At 45.8% G+C, this 22,094-nt stretch overlaps 1 protein-coding gene across 1 annotated transcript; it reads right to left on the bottom strand.

Annotated features, from left to right (window-relative positions):
- Window positions 1-2,027: 2,027 nt before the first annotated feature.
- On the bottom strand, window positions 2,028-20,419 carry LOC136644994 (olfactomedin-like). Its single transcript, XM_066621256.1, has 5 exons — window positions 20,408-20,419; window positions 16,335-16,508; window positions 14,113-14,322; window positions 8,513-8,684; window positions 2,028-2,947 (listed from the first exon to the last, which is right to left on the bottom strand). The coding sequence occupies exons 1-5, from the start codon at window positions 20,417-20,419 to the stop codon at window positions 2,028-2,030; spliced, it is 1,488 nt and encodes a 495-aa protein (XP_066477353.1).
- Window positions 20,420-22,094: the final 1,675 nt, after the last annotated feature.

The raw sequence follows: 22,094 nt of genomic DNA, 5'->3' as shown, positions 1-22,094 counted from the left end.
GGGCCACCAATTGCCTTGCGAGGAGGAGAAGCAGGAAAAGAGAATCTGATTTTATGCCTTTTAAAATGTCCAAATGATTACCAGGACTATATAGGTAGTCATGAGGGATATTGTATATGGTGACATGAGAGAAGTTGGAGTGGTTATCACAGTTTGTCAGTGTCTGTCACTGATGCACTCACAGGTAGCTCCATCTGATATGCGATACTGTTAACCCCAAACCTGCTTACATTTCTTGCCATTGAAGGAAACAATGAGTGGGCAGAGGAGATACTTGTTTTTCTGCCTATAGGACTAAAAAATGCCCAGCAAAGACCTGCTTTGCATTGGGGTATTGCTGAGGTGATGTCCACGTTTTGTGCAGGTCAGCAAACCTGAATGGGATAAAAGCAAGTGTCTGCTTTGAGGAGCATCAGGGCTCACTTAGGCCCATAAGTGCCAGACAGAGATGATGTCATGATTAACTTAAAATGTACGTTCCTATCTCTTGTTCTTATCCCCTCTCCCTCTTATTTTAAACTCCAAACTATTCCTAACAAAGGGGAGCCAAACTGTGCTATAAGAATGGATTTTACTGATGTTCTTAGATTTTTGAATCGTGGCTTACTCATCTGAGATTTGATTATTGAGCCCTTGGGTCCTCAGTGAGCCTGACCATGCTTGTTGGTTCCTTGCTCCCACAACTGAAGGTGGATCTTCCTCACACCTGTGGTACCACCATCTTTTTTTATTTAGTTTTTGAACCGATGAGAAAAGGTGGGGGACAGAGGAGGAGAGAGTCAAAGGTGAGGTGTAGGATTAACAAGCAAAGGTGCATTGGCATGTTGGAGCAGGTATGGATTAAAACTCAAGGGCTGGCTTCATTGCTCACTTGTCTTCGAGATCCCTCTTTGAATCATGAAGGTTCGCACTGCTGGCTCTCTTGCAACCACGATCCCTACAACACAATATTCTCAAGCCTCACAGAATAAGGACAGGTAACCTGGGTCCTTGGTGCAACCTAACCAAAGCCCCTCCAACTTCCCACTATTTTCTTAGTCTCGTGCAAAGTTGCTTTGACTGCCTGTTTAGTGTTTTGTCACTTTCTTCGCTGTTTATGAGTGCTGTGCTGTGGTGGTAGTGGTGGTAGTGTGTGTGTGTGTGTGTGTGTGTGCCTCCTTTCCAGCCCATAACCCGCCTCCCTGGTGTCTCTGCTGCCCCAGAAACCAGGAAGCCTGTCTTGGGTGAGGCATAAGTAGTTGCAGGACTTGCCTGGGGTCCATTTATTGACTGCAGTGCTGGTTGGGGTGTTAGTGACTGTTTGGGTAGCAATGCGCTCATTGGGTGACCCTGGCATGAGGTTCACTGGCATGGAGAGTGGCAACCTCTCCTGGGGAGCTTGATGGTGCAAGGATGGGAGTGGCAGTGCTGCTGGACATTTGCATTGTGCCAACAGCTTAGAAGATCAGCTGCAAGGGGTTAATTTTTCCCTTAATTTGCCAGCACTAGACTCCAGCTCCAGTGCTGGCACATCCATTGCTATTAGTACAAGTGTGCTTCTGAAGAACAGTAATGCTGCTGGGTTTGAAAAGAGAGAAGGGAGTAGCAGGGCCCACTGTGTTCCCCTCATGCAGCAGTCCAGAGGAATTGTGGAGTAACTGATGTGAATATGGGCCAGAAGCCCTGACGTGAATAGGCAGGGGCTTTCCTAACAGGGTCTCTTTCTTTGGCTGCCTAGTCACAAGTAGAAAAGCTAATCTATGTTTGCTATTATGATGCATGGAGTTTTATACCACACCACGATGATGCACAATGCCACCATATGTGCTCATATGGAGTACTACGGATATCCATCATAAATACTCAGTTTTATTGCTTTATTTATTTTAACCCACCCTTCTTCCATCGTGGAGCTCAAGGGGTTACATGCGGGTCCCAAGCAGTTACCCATTCATGCCCTAACCCTATCTTGATCTGCTTAGTTTTCAGCAAGGCGGCTGTATCATGTTTATATCTGCCAGTAGGTGAGTGATAACACAAGCCTGGTCTTAGACTGTAACTGCAAATTGTTGTCTCCTGCTGTTAAACGGTATAATGGCATTCTGCCCATCCTCACGAGCCACGCTCCGTCTATCCCTTGGGGACAGACGTCTGAACAGCACATCATAAGTTACCAGATAGCCATCGTTGTACATGTATATCTTGTGATCATTGGGGTTGTAGCTCACACTCTGAGGTGTTTCTGAGAGTTTCTCCATTATGATGTTTAAACTGTGTTCTTTGCGTGTCTTGGTGTCGTATGCGTAAAATAACTGCTCCTTGTGTGCGCTCACTCGTTTGAGGGCAAACAGCTTCCCGCACATCATGAATGTGTTGCTTGTATCGTTCTTGAACAGTGAAGTATCCCATGTGTCTAGTATCTTCAATGTATCAGGATCTAACTTCGCAATTGTTATTTTCCCGCTGCTCTTAGTTGTGGAATAAGTGACCCACAGACCATGCTCATCTCCAGCAAAATCAAAGTCCTGCCAATTGACTCCAATATAAGAGAACCAGTTGTTAAAAGTGGCATCCGCCACTTCCTTGCGCTTGACCTGGTGGGTTGAAATATCCACCTTGCACAAGTTTCTACTGTTGTAACAGTTGTAATAGAGACTGCCATTGTACATGATGGCACCGCTTCCCTGTCCACTGTCGGCATAGTTCCAGGTGAGGCCGATGAATTTGGAAAGGGTTTTTTCTATATGGTTCTTGTATAACAGAAGGTCAGAATATGAATTGTAGATGCGGTAGCTTTCCATTAAACGCTCATCTGTGTTGAGTGGAGCTAACCAATACATGTTTGGATTCTTGTTCTCAAAGGCAAAGTCCTTCCCCCAAGTACCATATTTGTTATTGAAACCCTTCCAGTTAACTTTCACTGCAAATGGCTTGCTAAAGTTCAGCAGTATATTGTCCTCACATTTGCCTGCCAGGGGAAAAAAAAACAGAATTATACTGTACATCTATGGCTAGGATGACTTTTTTTGGATAAGATATTTTTGTTTTGTTTTTTTGTGACCTGCCAGTTCCCTTTCAGAAGGTTTATCTATAGTTACACCCTTATAGAAAGGGGGTGGGGGAGGAAAAGAAGAAGTCATATAGTTAGGAAATCCTTAGGTAGGGGAGGTGTTTTGTGTTAACTTTTTCCCCTGGTCCATTTTCCTAATGAAAATGCCCTCTCCCTATAAGAACATAAGAACAGCCCCGCTGGATCAGGCCATAGACCCATTTAGTCCAGCTTCCTGTATCTCACAGTGGCCCACCAAATGCCCCAGGGAGCACACCACATAACAAGAGACCTGCACCCTGGTGCCTTCCCTTGCATCTGACGTAGCCCATTTCTAAAATCAGGAGGTTGCACATACACATCATGTCTTGTAACCCATAATGGATTTTTCCTCCAGAAGTTTGTCCAATCCCCTTTTAAAGGCATCTAGGCCAGATGCCATCACCACTTCCTGTGGCAAGGAGTTCCACAGAACCACCACACGCTGAGTAAAGAAATATTTTCTTTTGTTTGTTCTAACTCTCCCAACACGCAGTTTTAGTGGATGTCCCCTGGTTCTGGTGTTTTGTGAGATTGTAAAGAGCATCTCTCTATCCAGTCTATCCTTCCTGTGCATAATTTTGTATCATGCCCCCCCAGGCGCCTCTTTTCTAGGCTGAAGAGGCCCAAATGCCATAGCCTTTCCTCATAAGGAAGGTGCCCCAGCCCAGTAATCATCTCAGGGCACAATCCTAACCCCTTATGTCAGTGTTTTCCAGCACTGATATAAAGGGAATGCAGCTCTGAGGTAAAGGAACAAGCATTCCCTTATTTTGAGGAGGCCTCTGTGAGTGACACCCGACTGCAGGATGCAGCACATGTCCCATTGGCACCGCTATGCCAGTGCTGGAAAGCACTGACATAAGGGGTTAGGATTGTGCCCTCAGTTGCTCTCTTTTGCACCTTTTCCATTTCCACTGTGTCCTTTCTGAGATGTGGGGACCAGAACTGGACAAATACTCCAGGTGTGGCCTTACCATCGATTTGTACAACAGCATTATAATATTAGCTGTTTTGTTCTCAGTACCTTTTCTAATGATCCCAAGCATAGAATTGGTCTTCTTCACTGCCGCCACACATTGGGTCGACACTTTCATCGATTTGTCCACCACCACCCCAAGATCTCTCTCCTGATCTGTCACAGACAGCTCAGAACCCATCAGCCTATATCTAAAGTTTTGATTTTTTGCCCCAATGTGCATGACTTTACACTCACTTACATTGAAACGCATCTACCATTTTGCTGCCCATTCTGCCACTTTGAAGAGATCCTTCTGGAGCTCCTCACAATCACTTTTGGTCTTCACCACTCAGAAAAGCTTGGTGTCGTCTGCAAATTTAGCCACCTCATTGCTCACCCCTGTCTCCAGGTCATTTATGAAGAGGTTGAAGAGTACCAATCCCAGGACAGATGCTTGGGGCACACCGTTTTTCACCTCTCTCCATTGTGAAAACTGTTCATTGACACCCACTCTCTGTTTCCTGGTCTTCAACCAGTTCCCAATTCATGAGAGGACCTGCCCTGTAATTCCCTGACTGTGGAGTTTTCTCAGTAGCCTTTGGTGAGGGACCGTGTCGAATGCCTTCTGAAAGTCCAGATATATAATGTCCACGGGTTCTCCTGCATCCACATGCCTGTTGACCTTGTCAAATAATTCTAAAAGGTTTATGAGGGAAGACTTACCCTTACAGAAGCCATACTGATTCTCTCTCAGCAAGGCTTGTTCTTCTATGTGTATTGAGATTTATCTTTGATGAGGCATTCCAACATCTTACCTGGAATAGATGTTAGGCTGACCAGCCTATAGTTTCCCAGGTCCCCCCTCCTTCTTTTTTTAAAAATCAGTGTGACATTTGCTATCCTCCAATCCTCTGGCACCATAGCCATTTTGAGGGACAAGTTGCATATTTAAGTCAAGAGATCAGCAACTTAATTCTTCAATTCCTTAATAACTCAAGGGTGGATGCCATCAGGGCCTGGTGACATTGATTTTTAATTTATCAATGAGATCTGAAACATCTTCTCTTTTAACCTCTAACTGACTTAATTCCTTGGTCAGGAGGGGCCGTTAGGGCAGTGGTATCTGCCCGAGGTCTTCTGCCGTGAAGACAGATGCAAAGAACTCATTTAATTTCTCTGCCATCTCTAAGTCTCCTTTTATCTCCCCTTTCCCTCCCTCACCATCCAGAGGGTCAACCGCTTCTCTGGCGGTTCCTGCTTCTAACATATTTGAAGAAGCTTTTATTATTCCCCTTAATGTTGCTGGCCATGTGTTCCTCATAGTCTCTCTTGGCCTCCTGTATCACCTTCTTACATTTCTTTTGCCATAGTTTATGTTCATTTTTATTCTCCTCATTAGGCAAGACTTCCATTTACAGAAGAAAGCTTCCTTGCCCTTTACGGCCTCTCTAACTTGGCTCGTTACCCATGCGGGCACCCTCCTGGACTTAGTCGAGCCCTTCTTCCTTTGTGGTATACACTTCTGCTTGGCCTCTATTACTGTTGCTTTAAGCAGCCTCCATACACTCTGGAGAGATTGGACTCTTTTTACCTTCCCTTTCAACCTCCTTCTAATCAGCCTCCTCATCTGAGGGAAGTCCACTCGTCGGAAGTCAAGGGTTTTTGTGACAGATTTGCCTGGTATTCTTCCCCCGATGTGCATGTCGAAACGGATTGCAGCATGATCACTGTTCCCCAATGGCTCAGTAACATTGACATCTCTAACCAGGTCCTGAGCACCACACAATATTAAATCCAGAGTCACCTGTCCTCTGGTGGGCTCCATGACTAGCTGCTCTAAGGCACAGTCATTTAACATGTCAAGAAATCTGGTCTCCTTTTCGTGACCAGACTACAAATTGACCCAGTCGATGTGAGGATGGTTGAGTCCCCCATGATTATAACCCTGCCCCTCCTTGTCACCTGCCTGATCTGTTTCCTCATTTCAAGGTCCCCTTCAGGTTTCTGGTCTGGAGGACGATAGCACGCCCCCAGTATTACATCACTCCTCAGGCCTGGTAATTTAACCCATAAATATTCTACGGTGGAGTCGGACCCGCCTTCAATTTCTACTTTGCTGGATTCTACCCCTTCTTTAACATAAATTGGCACCCCACCTCCAACACGCCCCTCCCTGTCCCTCCTGTATAGTTTATAGCCCGGGATTGCGGTATCCTACTGATTTTCCGCATTCCACCAAGTTTCCATTATGCCCACTATAACAAAGTTTTCTCTAGTCACCAGACATTCCAGTTTTCCCGTCTACACTCGGAGACTCGCTAGCATAAAAGCAAATGGCCCAGAATGGGCTACTTATTAGCTCCTTTATCCCTGCAACATCTCATTGTGCTAAACCATCTATCACATTCCATCATTATACCATTCCCAATTTCTCCTCCTACTCTGTCTTTACCTTGTTGTTCTCTAACCTCCCCATCCTCATCCCATAGAGATGAGGAGTCCCTAACTGGATTCCCCTCGGTTCCTGTCGGCCTTCCCCCAGGGATCAGTTTAAAAGCTGCTCTGCCATCTTTTTAATGTTATGCGCCAGCAGTCTGGTTCCATTCTAGTTCAAGTGAAACCCATCCCTCTTGTACAGGCCCCACTTGTCCCAAAACATTCCCCAGTGCCTAATGAATCTAAACCCCTTCTCCCTACACCACCGTCTCATCCATGCATTGAGACCCCTGATCTCCGCCTGCCTAGCTGGCCCTGCACGTGGAACAGGTAGCACTTCTGAGAATGCTACCTTTGAGGTTCTGGCTTTCAGCTTCCTACCTAATAGCCTAAATTTGGCCTCCAGGACCTCCCAGCTACACTTCCCCACATTGTTGGTACCGACATGCACAACCACTACCTCCTCCCCAGCACTATCTACCAGCCTCTCTAGACGAGAAGTGATGTCCGCAACCTTCGCACCAGACACCAGGCAAATCGCCATGCGGTCCTCACACCCATTGCAAACCCCTCTCTCAATGTTTCTGATAAATCCCCCACTACAAGTAGCCCCCAACCCCCCTCCAGCCGAGGAGTATCCTGAGTGCATTCGGATACGGGCCCGTCCCCTGGAGAAGGGGTCCCCCCTAGGGGATTGTTTCCCTCCTCTCCAGGATGACATCCTCCAGCCCCGAGACTTCCCACCCGGGCAGCTGAGGAGCTGCACACCTGAGGTACCAAGACTGATAATCCCTGGAAGTCTCCCCATGGTCCTTCTCTGCCTGCCTCTGCTTCAAGAGGTCGGCCACCAAGGCTTCAAGGGAGCGGATGTATTCCCTGTGTCCCTGGAGCTCCTTGCACCGAGGAAACACCCATGACTTATGCCCCAGAGGCATATAGTCATACATGTTGCACTCGATGCAAAACACTGGATAACCCCCACCCTGCTGCTGGCTGTCTGACTGCATAATTTTTTTGTTTGTTTGATTAGGGGTACTTAAAAACCCTACACTGGTTTGCTGCTCCTCTTCTCAAGGGAAGAGAAGAGCAGTATCTGGGGCCCTGGTTTCCTTGCCCTGCTGCCGAACTCGCACAGATGTTAAACTCGCTGTGCCTTACCCTGGCACTTTGTTCCTGAGGCGCTTGGTTCCCAGAGGCCACGCGTGCTTCTGTAGAGGGGCTCACGCAGTGGCAGGTGCTAGCTTTATAGTCTTAGCTAGTTCCTCCTGCCTCCATACTTGCTGATTGGAAAGGGGCTGGCCTTCCCAGGTGAGATTTCCAAAGATCAGGAAGTCAATAGGCTGAGCCTGGGAACTGCAGATGGGTTTAAACTACTCTGCAGGCTCCTGAACGGGGTGCTTGGATTTGCCTAATGGGGCTCTTATCAACTCCTAAGGGTCAATGACTATGACCTAAAGGGCAATGACTATGCTAAATTGCCCTGGCTGGCTGGGAACTGGCCCTTCCTAGATTCTTACCCTCCTACTGCAACTCTCTTAGGCTGGACTGTTTTTTTAAGCTCAAGCTGGTTTTTATTTGATCCCCAGATCTGCTATTTGCCCCTGCAGGAAAAAACACGCATGTATGCACATGGTTTTCCTAGGGGGGCAAATTGCTGTGTGTGAGAGAAAATGAGAGAGTGTGTGTTTCATCAGGATAATGCCATCAGTGGAAAAAGACAAATCCCTCCTTCTTACCTTATTCGGATTAGCCCCCTCCAAGATGGCTGCTATTTGCGAAATATTTAAAGAAATAGGGATGCATTCATGCGTGGCTTACTTCCACTATCTTGTTTCGTCCTACTATTTAGGTGACCATTGCAATTCCTTGAATCAGCTGCCCCTCTATTTGTACATTAAGGACAACAGATATACGTGTCTATGATGAGCAGAAACTGGGTTAGGTTTGTTGGCCACCTAAACACCAATAGCAAGTCTGGAATATTGTGGCCAAATGTATATGGAGCCTCCAGCTCAGCCCACTCTAGCATGGTCCTTAATAGCACTTACCAAACTCAGGACCTGGGAGGCCTGGAGAAGGCTGGCCAAAGTTGGAAATCGAAGCAGCTTCTTCACAATCAGCCAGTTGTTTCCGAAGAACAGCCATTTCCCTACGTACTAGCAATACATTGTTCTGGTCAAAAGTTTCCAGCTGCCACACTATAGTGGAGACATTGTTTACCTGAAATAATGGCACATATTTTATAAAAGATCCCCAAGTCAGTGAATTGTTACAAATCCTTTCCTATAAGTTGGAGGAACAATGGCTGTTTATACACTTTTTTTTTTGTCTTTAGCCAAAGGGAACCATTGGGAGAACTGAACTGGTATTATTTCTGTGGAGGAACATTCAAAGTTGTTATCCTCCACCTACAGTCTGAAGTGGTGGAGTCCAATAAGAGAGGAACCATGTGATTTTGCAGATTGGATTTCTCATTCCCGGCGTCCATTGTAAATCCCATCCCCAATGAACAGCTAGTTCAGAACCCCCCCCCCCCCCAATAGCCCTATGTTCCTTGGCTTGCTCTATGCAGACTGTTGTTATATCAGATGTCATGTCTCAAGTTCTGAGTAAAAGAGAAGTTCTGTTTTCAGGCTTTTCTAGTAACTGAGATATGTATAAAATTTCAGCACTTTCTGAAATTTACAGTTTGAAGTAACTGTAACTACAGTTACAGTCACTTACAGTTGTGAAGTATATTTACAGTTTGATAACAGTTTGTGATGTTGGTCTGTAGCATTTAGCACCTTAAAGACTAATTTATTTCAGCATAAACTTTAATGAACTACAGTTCACTTTCATGTAGTCAATAAAAACTTATACTGAAATAAATGGGTCAGGGCCCATTCCTATCCCATTTTCCAGTGCTGGTGCAGTTGTGCCAGTGGGGTGCGCTCTGCATCCTGCGGTGGAGGGGCAGTCACTGGGGCCTTCATAAGATATGGGAACATGTGTTCCCTTACCATGGGGCTGCATTGTGGCTACACTGGAGCTGGAAAGTTGGATAGGATTGAGCCCTTAGTCTTTAAGGTGTCACAGGATTTTGCTTTTTTCCCCCATGAATGAGAATTATCTGACATAATTTAGCTGGAAATTCTGCTTGCAAGCAATGGCACACATTCCCAGCTACTATAAGAAAAGGCATATCCTCTAATTCAGGGAGGCATCTTCTCTAATGTGTGAGGGAGCAATAGTTTTGCTTGTCCTGGGCTGGAGTGCTGTCTCCATAAGAGGCATCTCCAATAAGAAGTGAATTTCAGTTCTTGAGTTTTATTTAGTGTACAAATCTGCCATGACATTTCTAGTTTTGGGGAGAGTCTGTAGTTTAGTAGTAGATCACAGGCAGAGGATTCATTCTCTGGGATCTCTATTTAAAGGATACTACTCAGAGGTCTTTAGAAAAGACCCTGATGCTGGAAAAATTGAAGGCAGAAGGAGAAGGGGACAGCAGCGGATGAGATGGTTAGACAGTGCTACCGAAGCAGTGAACATGAATTTGGAGAAACCCTGGAAGTTAGTGGAAGACGGGGGGTCTGGTGTGGTCAATGGGGTCATGAAGAGTCAGACACGACTTAATGACTGATGACTCAGAGATAGCAAGGCTGGGAAAAAAACCTTGCTCTTGAGATCCTGAGGAATTACTATCAAGCAGAGAAAACAGCATTGGGCTAGATCAGGGCTTCTCAAACTAGGGCATCACGACACCCCAGCCTGAGGGCCTTGGACTCTGCCCCCTTAAGAGGCAGGGGAAGGGGGGAGGCAGCAACACAATGCCCAGGATCGCATTGCTAAGTGGGCTGCAGAGTCTGGTATTTACCTATCAGTCCCTGCAGCAGTGTCCTGGGGGTGCGGGGAGCCCTGTACGAGTGTCTGCAGGGCTTCCCATGTCTTCAAAAGAGAAATTACAGCGATTGCGCTCCACCCCAACAGGTTGGGCCTCGGTATTGCGGGGGATCTGATCTGTGGGATACCAAAACCCACGGATAATTAAATTCATGGGCTGTGGTTCACTAGGCAGTCGTTCCCAAACTGTGGATCGGGACCCACTGGTGGTTCGTGACCTGATTTTTGGTGGGTCGCCAAAGGGCGATGGAAAGATCAGATAACTAATTGCCTCAAGCCCTGAGGCTACTGAAAAATCAGAAACTGTAGCTGCTAATTACCCTGCAAAGAGCTCAGCTCCTGCAATTTTCAAGATAACTGCTAACTACCCTGAATGGAGATTGTAACTCCAGCAGATTGTTAGCATGTGTAAATATAGAGGGATAAAGTCTGAGGGTCTTCTTTCCTGGTTATGGTTACTTGTAAAAAATAAATATTTCTTTCTAGATCTCTTTTTTTTAAAGTCTGGTAAATCTAGGTGGGTCCTGATAGTGTGTTGTTTTTAAAAAGTGGGTCCTGGTGCAAAAAAGTTTGGGAACCACTGCAACAGGGGTGTGACTAGAACCTTGTTCTGGTCTCGTCTGGAGCTGTTTGAAGCCTGTAGAGGCTGTGCACGGGTTCCATAGGCTTCAGAAATGCCCCTGGAAGCAGAAGGGCACTTCCAATTTTTCACTAAAACCAAAGTGCCCTTTAAGCAACTCTAGGGGGCTTTCTAAGAGCCATGGAGGCTGCACACAGCCTCTGCAGCCCTCAGAAATGCTCCCGGATGTGACCAGAGAAAACCTCCAGATGCGTCTGGGAGTTCAGGTCTCGTCTTCCACCCCAGGTTCGGAACCTGTGGCAAGTTAAATCCATGGGTCCTGAATCAGCGATTTGGAAGTTGGACTTGTAGTTTGACAGAAAATAGTTGCATGTAACTGCAATAGTTCATATAACTGTAGCAAACCTCAACTTTCTAGGTAATGTGAATGTAGTTTTAGGGTAAACGTCCGCATTTCTAGTGACAGACATATGAACAGTCCATGTTGACCCTTCTCTATGAATCAGAGTGCTTTGGTCAATGGTTACCAAATGAACAGTGATGTGGAAGTACATTAAAGATTTGGGAGTATACTCTGAGATCCCCATTGGGATGAACAGAAGTAGAAAGAACTGTCTCGTTATTGAGGCATCCTGCATTGCAATCTTAGGCATGTCTGTCCAGAAATCAGCCCCATTAAGTTAAATGGGATTAACTCCCAGGAAAGTGTGTACTGTATAGGATTACAGTCCTGGGCAGTGTTCCAAGTCTTAACCAAGTTTTAACTGTTGGTTGGTATTCTTATTCTTATTAAGAATATTTATATACCGCTTTTCAACAAAAACAAAGTTCACATAGGGCACAATCCTAACTGGCAGTTATGCCAGCATCGGAGCCCCGGGAGGGGCGCAAACGTGCTGTAAAGCTTCCGTGGGAGGAAGCTGGGTCGGCACATCCAGATGCACTGATGCACGGAGGCTGGCAGAAGCTCCCTGCCACTTGGGAGGGGGGCGTTTCTGGGCAGGGGCTGGGCGGGCTCCGCTCTCCTTGAACTTGCACCACCTCCAGAGGTGGCGCATGTCTGAGGTGACTCATTGGGGCAAACAGCCCTTATCCAGGGATAAGGGGAAGAGCTTCCCCATGCCCCTGGTTGAGCTGCTGCAGCCAACGAACCTGCGTTGGATGCAGCGCAAGCCTCCTGGCTTGCCTGCTCCAGCGTAGGTTTGGATTGCGCCCAAAATGGTTTATATACTCTATTTACATTATATGTACATTGTATTTATATTCTATAGTAATTACATTACTAGAGAAGTCACTAAAAGCCTCCTTCTCCCAAAATGGTTCACAATCTATAAAGATGCAGAAGAACACCAGCAGCAGCCACCAGAAAAGACATTGTGCTGGGGTGAAGAGGGACAGTTACTCTTCCCCTGCTAAATATAAGAGGAGCGCCACATGAAAATGTGCTTCTTTGCCCTGTTTGCAGGATATGGACATGCTTTCATTATCCTAGAATACAATCTGAACCTCCTGTTTTGAGGGAGTGATATATAAATGCCCTTCTGTCAGGTAATCAGGGTAACTTGGAAGTGGCCTTCTGATGCTTTTTGGGGCCTTTCCGAGGCCTGCACATGGCCTCCACGGGCCTCATAAAGGCCTCCGGATGTCCTAGAAGCACCTTCTAGAACTTCTGGAGGCCATTCCATTGCATGCAGCCTCCATGGGCCTCAGAAGAGCCTCTGGAGGCAACAGGAGCAGATTTCTGGTCACCTCTGTAGCTTCAGGTTGGACCGAAACTGGCTTAACAGGGGTTCAGAGGACTCATGTTGAACCAAATCCACGGACCCAAAATCTGTAGATAAGTAGGTTCAACCTGTATATGATGGCATTATTTCTAACAATTGCAATTTTAGCGATTTTTTTGGTCACTCGTGGTGTTACGCCCCTGAGGGTGGCACCTGGGGCAGACCACCCCCTGCCCCCACTAGCTACGCCACTATGTGTGAGTGTGGTAACAACAAATACTTATGATTGTCATTCCAAAACAGGAAGCTGAGCTTGTCCACCTAGCTCAGTATTGTCTGCAGTAGCTCTCCTAGGTTTCAAACAAGAATATGTCCCAGCCCTACCTGGTGATGTTGGGTGTTGACGCTGGGTCCTTCTGCATGTGACATATGTGTGCTACCCCTTACCTATAGACCTCCCCAAAGCTTCACATGCTTGCAAGCACTGCATCCTGTTGCTACTGTCTCTGGTCTACATACAGGTGGAACCTGTTTATCCGTGGATTTTATATCTGTGGATCTGGTTCAATGCGTGTCCCCTGGACCCACATTGAACCACACTTGGCCCCACTGGAACCCTTTGAAGGCAACTGGAGTTGTGCTCCACTTTGGTAAGCCTCCACTTTGTGTGGGAGAGGGTCTACTTGGACATGTGCTAACGAAATAGCAGGCGCAGGTCTGCATAGACCTGCACCATGGGATTGGGTCCTGAAAAGGGGTTAGGTTTGTGGAGTTGCTGCTGCCACTGACCCCATCTCCTTCTTGGACCCAATCTGCCCGTGCCCGCTCCCATTGCTATGTAGTTTTGTTCTCCCCTGCAGTCCCCTCCCACCTCCTTGCCATCTTACCTGGATTGGCAGGCAGCTCCTGATCCACTGGCACCAACAAGAAGGCTCCAGCCTCCCTACCAGTGTCCCTGACTAAGAAGCACACTTCTGGAGCATCTTTTACCACTGTGACAATAGCAGAAGCAGGTAGGACCATCTCTCTCTGTGTCCTCCTGATCTTCCAACATGCAAGACTTCTGTCCATGAGTTATGACCAGCTGCATGAAGTCCACCATGTCATGATGAGTCTCATACTTATGCAAAGGGAATAACTAGAATTCCCTGTGCCAAGTCTAGGACCTGTACTGTTAACAGAGATGCACATGTTTTGGGAACGGTACGTAAAGTATTTTCATTGCGTCTGCTCCTATTTTATTGTTAGCACTAATCTAGTGAAGGTTGGTGGAAAGCAATCAGAACAAGGGCCTTCCACTATATGACTGCCTGCTTTTCACCCCTTTTCCCAACACATTCAACATGGGAATGTACATGGGAACTGTGCTCTCTGCTTGAGTCTCATCTAGTTGTATTGCCATATAGTGTTGACCAAAGCAGAATTATTACTATGACTATCATCCTGAGCATTCCTAACTCACCTCCTTAAGCAGTTTTTCAATCTTGGTGTCAGTTCCGTTCAATTTGTTATTCGCAGTTACAACCATGGTCTTCAGTTGCTCAATGGCCTTTTTAGTGTTTGTGAAATCTGTTTGATCTTTGATACCATTCATCTCAATGTCCCGTATTTTCTCAGTCACATTTTTCAAGGCATCCTCGTATTTTAATATGTCTTCATTAATTTTTGTAATCTAAGAAAAGTAAAACACATGTGCAGTATGCATGCTTCACAGGATATTTGAAAAAACCTTTCCAAAACTCATGAACAATCTTTCCATAGCCATTTCTTAATGCTTTGAGTTGAGAGCCAGTAGGTTACAGCTGACAGAGGAGGCCTGGGTTCAAGACCACACTCAGTCATAAAGCTCCCTAGGTAACCTTGAACCAGTCACTGTATTTTCTTATGTTTCAGTATCTCAGAAATCTGCACAACAGGAACCCAAGAAGGAAGTGAGAAAGACAAGGTATACTAATTTGTGGCTTTCCTAGGCAAGGTGTGAACTAGAAAGTGGCAGCAGAGGGTTGAATGTGATTTGGGGGGAGCTGCAACACTATTGTAAAAAATGAGACTTCCAAACCAAGTGAGACAATAGCATTAGTGATAGTGGCATTACTCAGTTCACTTCTGCAATCTCAGGCAATTTAAAATGCAGTTAAAAATGCAAGAAATCAACAAACCAAACAAACAGGACAACAGGCGGGAAAAATTGAGACTGCAACACTTTAGCACAGGCTCCAGCAAGTCTCCAGACACTCATTGGAGACTGGGGGCTACCCGTGGGCCGGATTGGGAGTCCTCGGGGGCTGCAAGTGGTCCCCAGGCCAGGGTTTGGGCACCCCTGCTTTAGGAGAAACGTCATCTGGATAGTGAGCAAACTGTGGCAACACAGAAGTAAAATGCTACGGGGAAGCATGTTGTAACAACTGTACACCTAACCATAAGTAATTCTCTCCTTTAACTCTTTCTGCTCAGTCAAGTACTTTTCTATTCCAGTAATTACAGCAAGGAAAGACAGGGGAATCTCCCATTTTATGGCATATCAACTGTAGTAGCTCTACCCCATGTTACCCTAGCAGCAAAAAAATAAAAATAAAATTCATAGTTAAAATCTCTGGGTATACCTGCCATAAAATTCCAAGACAACTAGCTTTGTTTGATGAATTAAAAGCAACGTTTCATCTACAATCGCTGTAGACATCATCAGGCATTTAAAGGCAAAACAAAGGAATTTTGCCTTTGGATGCCTGGTGATGTCCACAGCAGTTGTAGGATGAAACGTAGCTTTCAATTCATCAAACAAAACTAGTTTTTTTTTGGACTTTTATGGCCAACACCCAGAGAGTGCTGTTGCCTCCAGCTATGATAATCTGAGAACCTATATATTTTAAAAAAATAAGACTCACATTTCCATTAATAATACAGGCCAACGCACATTTTGCTTCCTTAAACGTTACACTAATTCCTGGGTATATTTGGAGTGCTGATTCCAATAATGGCATCCGTTTTGCCCTATCATGTCTAGTTTTGGAGACACGGCATAGCCTCTTTAGTGAATGGTTCAAGCAGCTTCCTCATGAGGAAGCCTACACTGTGGCTTCCTCATGAGGAAGCTACTTGAACCATTCACTAATGAGGCTATACTATAACTCCAAAACTAGATATGATAGGGCACCCTGCCATTTTTGGAATCGGCACCCCAAATTCATATCAAACCACCATAAAGTTTGGGAAAGAACTTTTCTGACCCTCAATTTTGTAGGCCTGTGTAATTATACTTATACAATTCATATTATCTAGTGATATAATAATTGTGCTTGATCAATAAATACCAATTTTTGTAATACAATAAAAACAACAAGGTATTTTCTTTTTCCAAGAACCCCAATTCCCCCCTCCTTTTTAAAAAAAATATCACCACTGGAACAATAAAGCATTATACCCAATATCACTGGTCTGAAACAGGAAATGAGATATTTGTTGTGATCATGGGTCCTGAGAGGTAGTGCCCTGAACGTCTGGTTGTGTTTGTGGGGAAGAGGAAGGAAGGAAGATTTTAACATGCCCAGAGAGATCTGTATGGCTACCACTCCACTCCTATACAATATGCCCTAAGCAGAAATAGGCAAAATTAGACAACAGTTAAACCCCAATCTCTCAAGGCACCTTTGCCTGGCTTCTCTGTGTCAAGGAATGGCTGCTTACCCTAGTTATCTCTTCATCAATAATATAGGTCAGGTTGACGTGGGAATCTCTTAGGACATCAATCATATGTGATGGGAAGACATCATCAGGGAGATCTAAACTGCAGAGGCACTCATTCTCATTCCCTTTCCTTTCCATGGGCCCATGATTAAAGATGATGTGATCAGCAGCAACCTAGGAAGACGGATACAGAAATGCAAATGGAATTCAGTGTTAGGACACTTTACTGCTTGTGATTGGCAACCTTCAGCCTCGAAAGACTATGGTATCACGCTCTGAATGGTCATTCTGGAACAGCGTCTAGTGTGGCTGAAAAGGCCAATTTGGGAGTGACAATCCCTTCTACACTGGGAGCAAGTGCAGTCTGTCCCTGGTCTGTCTCCCTGGCTATGGGCCTTCCTTCTTTGCCTCTTTGCCTCAGTCTGTTGGCCAAGTGTCTCTTCAAACTGGAAGAGGCCATGCTGCACAGCCTGTCTCCAAGCGGGCCACTCAGAGGCCAGGGTTTCCCACCTGTTGAGGTCCACTCCTAAGGCCTTCAGATCCCTCTTGCAGATGTCCTTGTATCAGCTGTGGTCTACCTGTAGGGCGCTTTCCCTGCATGAGTTCTCCATAGAGGAGATCCTTTGGGATCCGGCCATCATCCATTCTCACAACATGACCGAGCCAACGCAGGCGTCTCTGTTTCAGCAGTGCATACATGCTGGGGATTCCAGCTCGTTCCAGGACTGTGTCGTTTGGAACTTTGCCCTGCCAGATGATGCCGAGAATGCATCGGAGGCAGCGCATGTGGAAAGCGTTCAGTTTCCTCTCCTGTTGTGAGCGAAGAGTCTATGACTCGCTGCAGTTCAGAAGTGTACTCAGGATGCAAGTTCTGTAGACCTGGACTTTACTGCTTAGTTTAGCACTTTCTAACATCCTCACTATCAACTTTTAAACTTTTTTTTAGAACTATTGAAAACCAAGATGGTGTACTCTTGACAGCTGCTGAGAGGGTATGTATTCCAATAACAGAGCAATTCTAACCCTGTGCCATTACATGACCTGCGCTGTATCCTTTACAGAGTTGGAGAGGGTTGGAGTTCACCTTGGGATAAGGGGATAATGTCTACCCCATGGGGCTACTTGGATCTATGCCAAGTAGATTTAGCTGACACACATCCGAGAAGCCTGTGTAGGGCTCCGAGGCCCAGGAGTGGGGGTTAGGATACAATGTGCACTGCTGCTGCTTCTGATCCCACCTCCTCTCAGGCCAGATACTTCCCCTGTTCTGTCCTTCCCCACCCTGAAATGCTCCCTCATCACCTGCAAAATGCCCTCCTGCCATCCTCTCCCACCCCTGCACCTCCCAGCACACACTTACCCATGCTGGCCAGCACAGGGACTGGATCCAGTGCTGGCAGGGCAGTGCATGCCATTGTGCTGGTGCTGCCAGCTCTCAAGTTGGAGCAAACATGCCTTATGGCATGGGCAGGAGGTCTGGTCTAGAGGGTAGAGCCTCCGTCTGCCTGAAGATAACATCCACAAGGTCGCCAGTTCGAGGCCACCGGCATCGTGCGACCTTGAAGCAGCTGACAAGCTGAAGCCGAGCTATTCCATCTGCTCTGAGCGTGGGAGGATGGAGGCCAGAATGTGAAGCCAGATCAGAGTGAAACAACTGGACTGTTGTGGTTCTTGAAAGATAGAACCTTCTTTCAACTGTAAAAATCCCTACGGGGATTTAATCAGCCTGCCTATGTAAACCGCCTTGAATAAAGTCTTGAATAAAGACCAAGAAAGGTGGTATATAAATACCTATTATTATTATTATTATTATTATTATTATTATTATTATTATTATTATTATTATTATTATTATTATTATTATATGGCAAGTTTGCAACACTGTGAGCCAGCACAGGGAGACTTGCTCTGGCTCAAATCCATCATTGGTTGGGCTACCCATGAGCTTCCACAAGAATTACAGCACAATCCTATACATGTCTACTCAGAAGTAAGTCTCACTGTATTCAGTGGGGCTTACTCCCAAGAAAGTGTGTGTAGGATTGCAGCCTTAGCTTCTGTTTCCTGTGTGGGTAAGCTGTGTGACCATTTCAACTCCTATAAACTAGCAAATGATTGTAATTGTAGACTGATTCTCCCTGCTTTCCTTATCTTTTCCTGGGCAGGAGGTCTGGTTTAGAGGGTAGAGCCTCTAACATCAGAAGGTCACCAGTTCGAGGACACCAGCAGCTCCCTGAACAGCTGAGAATGGCGAGACCTGACAAGCCCAACTGACAAGCCCAACTGAGTGATTCCACCTGCTCTTGGTGTGAGCAAGGAGCGTCTTGGCTGCCCTCCATGTGAGAGATGGAGCTGCTTGTCAGCCTGCCTGGGAGAACTGGAGGCCAGAAGTGAGACCAAACCAGGAAGATCCATTCTGAAAAGTTGTTGGTTCTTGAAAGAGAGAACCTCTATGATTGTAAAAATCCCCTTGAGGGATTTAGAAACGCCTGCCTATGTAAACCACCTTGAATAAAGTCAGAGGAGTAATCCAATGACCAGAAAGGCGGTATATAAATACCTAGTTGATGTTGGTGGTGGTGGTCTGTTGCATATGCATCTCAAAAAAGACAAACAGTAGCTCTAACTGTTGTTCACACCTGCAGTTATTGCACTGTTGCACCACTTCTTTGAAGCATGCTTTTCCTATTAATAAATGGAATGATTTAACCATGGATGCATGACAACATGTCAGTATGATGTAAATAGCATGTGAACAATGTGTGAAAATCCCACACTAAATACCCTCTCTGGAAGTGCCCCATTTGCTATAAGTCCTTAGTTCAAGAAGTAAAACCTTTGGCATATTTTGACCTGTTAGTTTTTGACCACAGTTGAAAGCCTTTCCACTCTCTGTATGCTGCTGGTACTCAAGGAAGCTCCCTTCTCTCCCCTCCTGACTGCAACAGCTTAACTGATGCAGAGAACTGATTCCCTCTTAAGAGAAAGAGCAGCTACCCAGAGGTCTAATCCAGATGGGGACCATGGCAGGGAGAAAGTTCCCCTTCCCCCCACCCTGATCCTGATCCAAATCAGGTCCTTCCATGAGTGTTATTTATATTAAAAGCAAATAGGGTCAAATTACATATCAAACGTATACTTTGCCCAGCTCATTCTCTGTAAGTTCCCAAGAACAGTCTCACATATTATTCCATATTTTTCATTCTCATTTTTGTATTTGCACATGAACACCAGGCATGGTATGCTAGAAATACAAGAATAGCCTTGCTGGATCAGGCCAAGGGCCCATTTAGTCCTGTGACTAAATGCTTCCTGTGACTCACAGTGGCCCACCAGATGCCTCAGGGAGAATATAAGAACATAAGAATAGCCCTGCTGGATCAGGTTATAGGCCCATCTAGTCCAGCTTCCTGTATCTCACAGTGGCCCACCAAATGCCCCAGGGAGCACACCAGATAACAAGAGACCTGCATCCTGGTGCCCTCCCTTGCATCTGGCATTCTGACATAGCCCATTTCTAAAATCGGGAGGTTGCACATAAACATCATGACTTGTAACCCGTAATGGATTTTTCCTGCAGAAATTGGTCCAATCCCCTTTTGAAGGCATCTAGGCCAGATGCCATCACCACATCTTGTGGCAAGGAGTTCCACAGAACAACCACACGCTGAGTAAAGAAATATTTTCTTTTGCCTGTCCTAACTCTCCCAACACTCAATTTTAGTGGATGTCCCCTAGTTCTGGTGTTGCTCTGCCCCTAAAGAGCATCTCTCTATTCACTCTATCCTTCCCGTGCATCCAAGACAACAGTAAACTGGTATCCTGTTGCCACTTCATTTCATTAGGCATTCAGATAGGCTACCTCTAAAGCCTGAAAGTTGCATACAGTCATCATGACTGTATCGTCTCCCTTTGTTGCCTACAGACTTGCTATCTGTTCTTTGCTCCCACCAATGTATTTGAGGCTCACCCTTGGGTCTTGATAGAGCTGCAAAAAGAGATGCTTCCCAAAGAGGAATTAAAAGCCCTGGGTGACTGTATCTGTACCACCAGATGATGAGTCATTTGCTCACCTTTTCATGCATCTTAGGGCCAAACAACAGGTTAAGCAGAATGTGTAAGTTGGGTCAGTTGTTTTTCTTTTTTTGCTTTAAAGGAATGGGGGTAAGTTGCAAAACGGGGTCAAACTTCAGGTGAGTAGAGTGCCTCTAGCACTTTGCTCCCACTGCAGTTCCAGCCCTGGTAATGTACCCATGCACTATAGGAAAAAAAGCTTCCATTGGCTTATCTCACTTCTGCTAGCCAGCCGCTATTCTCTCTCTAAACAGAGTACTCACCAAGGAAGTCAGAGTGAAGCAGAGATACCGCAAAAACATGTTAATTGCCTGTGGGTTTTGCTAAGTCAGCATGGGGTGCTTTGTGATCCCTTTTTATAAGATGGAAGGCACTGGGGGAAGGAGCAGAATGATTCAGCAGAGAATTTTCCTAGGAAGGGAACTGAACTGGATGTAATGAACTTTCCAAAATTACTATTTGCAGACCTGTGTGCCCATTTGAAGAGGCGTTGATTAAAACAAAATGATCAGATAACACAAGATGATGAGGGAGCAGGTTACAAGATGTCTTCTTGTGCTTTTTGCCTCTATTAGGATCTCATTGTGAGCTAATCAAAAAGTAACAGGACATGCAGGATTATTTTTAAATATCCACATTTACCCTGATCCTGTTCTCTTGTCAGGCCTTGAAGCACACAACATGGACCATAAAAGAAAAAAAAATATATGCACATTTATCATCTCTGCATCCTCCTCAGGAGGAGGGAAGAACTCCAGTGGGTTTTGGAATGCCTTGGGCATATCTGGATGCCAGAATAATCTTTCAGTTTTTAGTTGGTTCAACAGGGGACTAACAGAAAAAAGGAGAGGGGTTGTGTGTCATCTCTGAATCAACTTCACTCGTCCTCCCCGTCCGTTTTGGGAGATCCTGCAGAGGGACTTAAGAGGAGGCTGTTGAAAATGGTGCCCTGGATAAGGTCTTCAAGGGCAACTAAGGCCCCATGACACCTGCTGGCTTATTATGGTCCCAAGGTCCTTGACTGGAATGGCTCTAAATCCCTCGGAATCCTGCCTCTTCCTTTGCCCCTGACTGGAAGTGGGACTAAACTGGATGCCTCCTTTCATGCCCCTGGCCTCCTGCCAGGCCCCTGCAACAGATTTCCTTCCCTTTCCCAAGCTCCTCTCCAGTTCCTTCCCCAACGAGGTCATGGCCCCACTTATCTCCTTCTGTTCCCCTTCCTCCATGCCTAGATTTCCCCACACATCTTCCTCCCCTTCCCATCTCTTACTGTTCTCCAATGTCCAGTATCCGGACTTCCTCTAATTCTCCCTGTCTCTTTCTAGAGCAGTCTGTCTTTCTTTTCCATTCTCCACCTCTCTCTCCTCATCTGCTGTCGCTCTGCCGCCCAGTAGATTGGAAGGGCCTGCCAGCTTGCTGCACCCATTTGGGGCTTACGACACTGCACCAGCTAAATCAGGGGTGTCAAACTCATTTCATATGGAGAGCCACATAGCATTCATGATGCCTGCTGAGGGCCGGAAGTGATGTCATTAGGCAAGAAGTGAGGTCATTAAACAGGTCATAACCAAAAATACGTAAATACTTTTTTCTCACTTAGGAACACATTAGCTGCAAATAACAAAAGAGAAAATATATGAATCTTGATCATATTTCAAGATATGGGAATTTTCATGTGGGCTGCCC

Source organism: Tiliqua scincoides, chromosome 1, assembly GCF_035046505.1.
Source record: "Tiliqua scincoides isolate rTilSci1 chromosome 1, rTilSci1.hap2, whole genome shotgun sequence".
Lineage (NCBI taxonomy): Eukaryota > Metazoa > Chordata > Lepidosauria > Squamata > Scincidae > Tiliqua > Tiliqua scincoides.
This window is presented reverse-complemented; position numbering and strand designations above follow the sequence as displayed.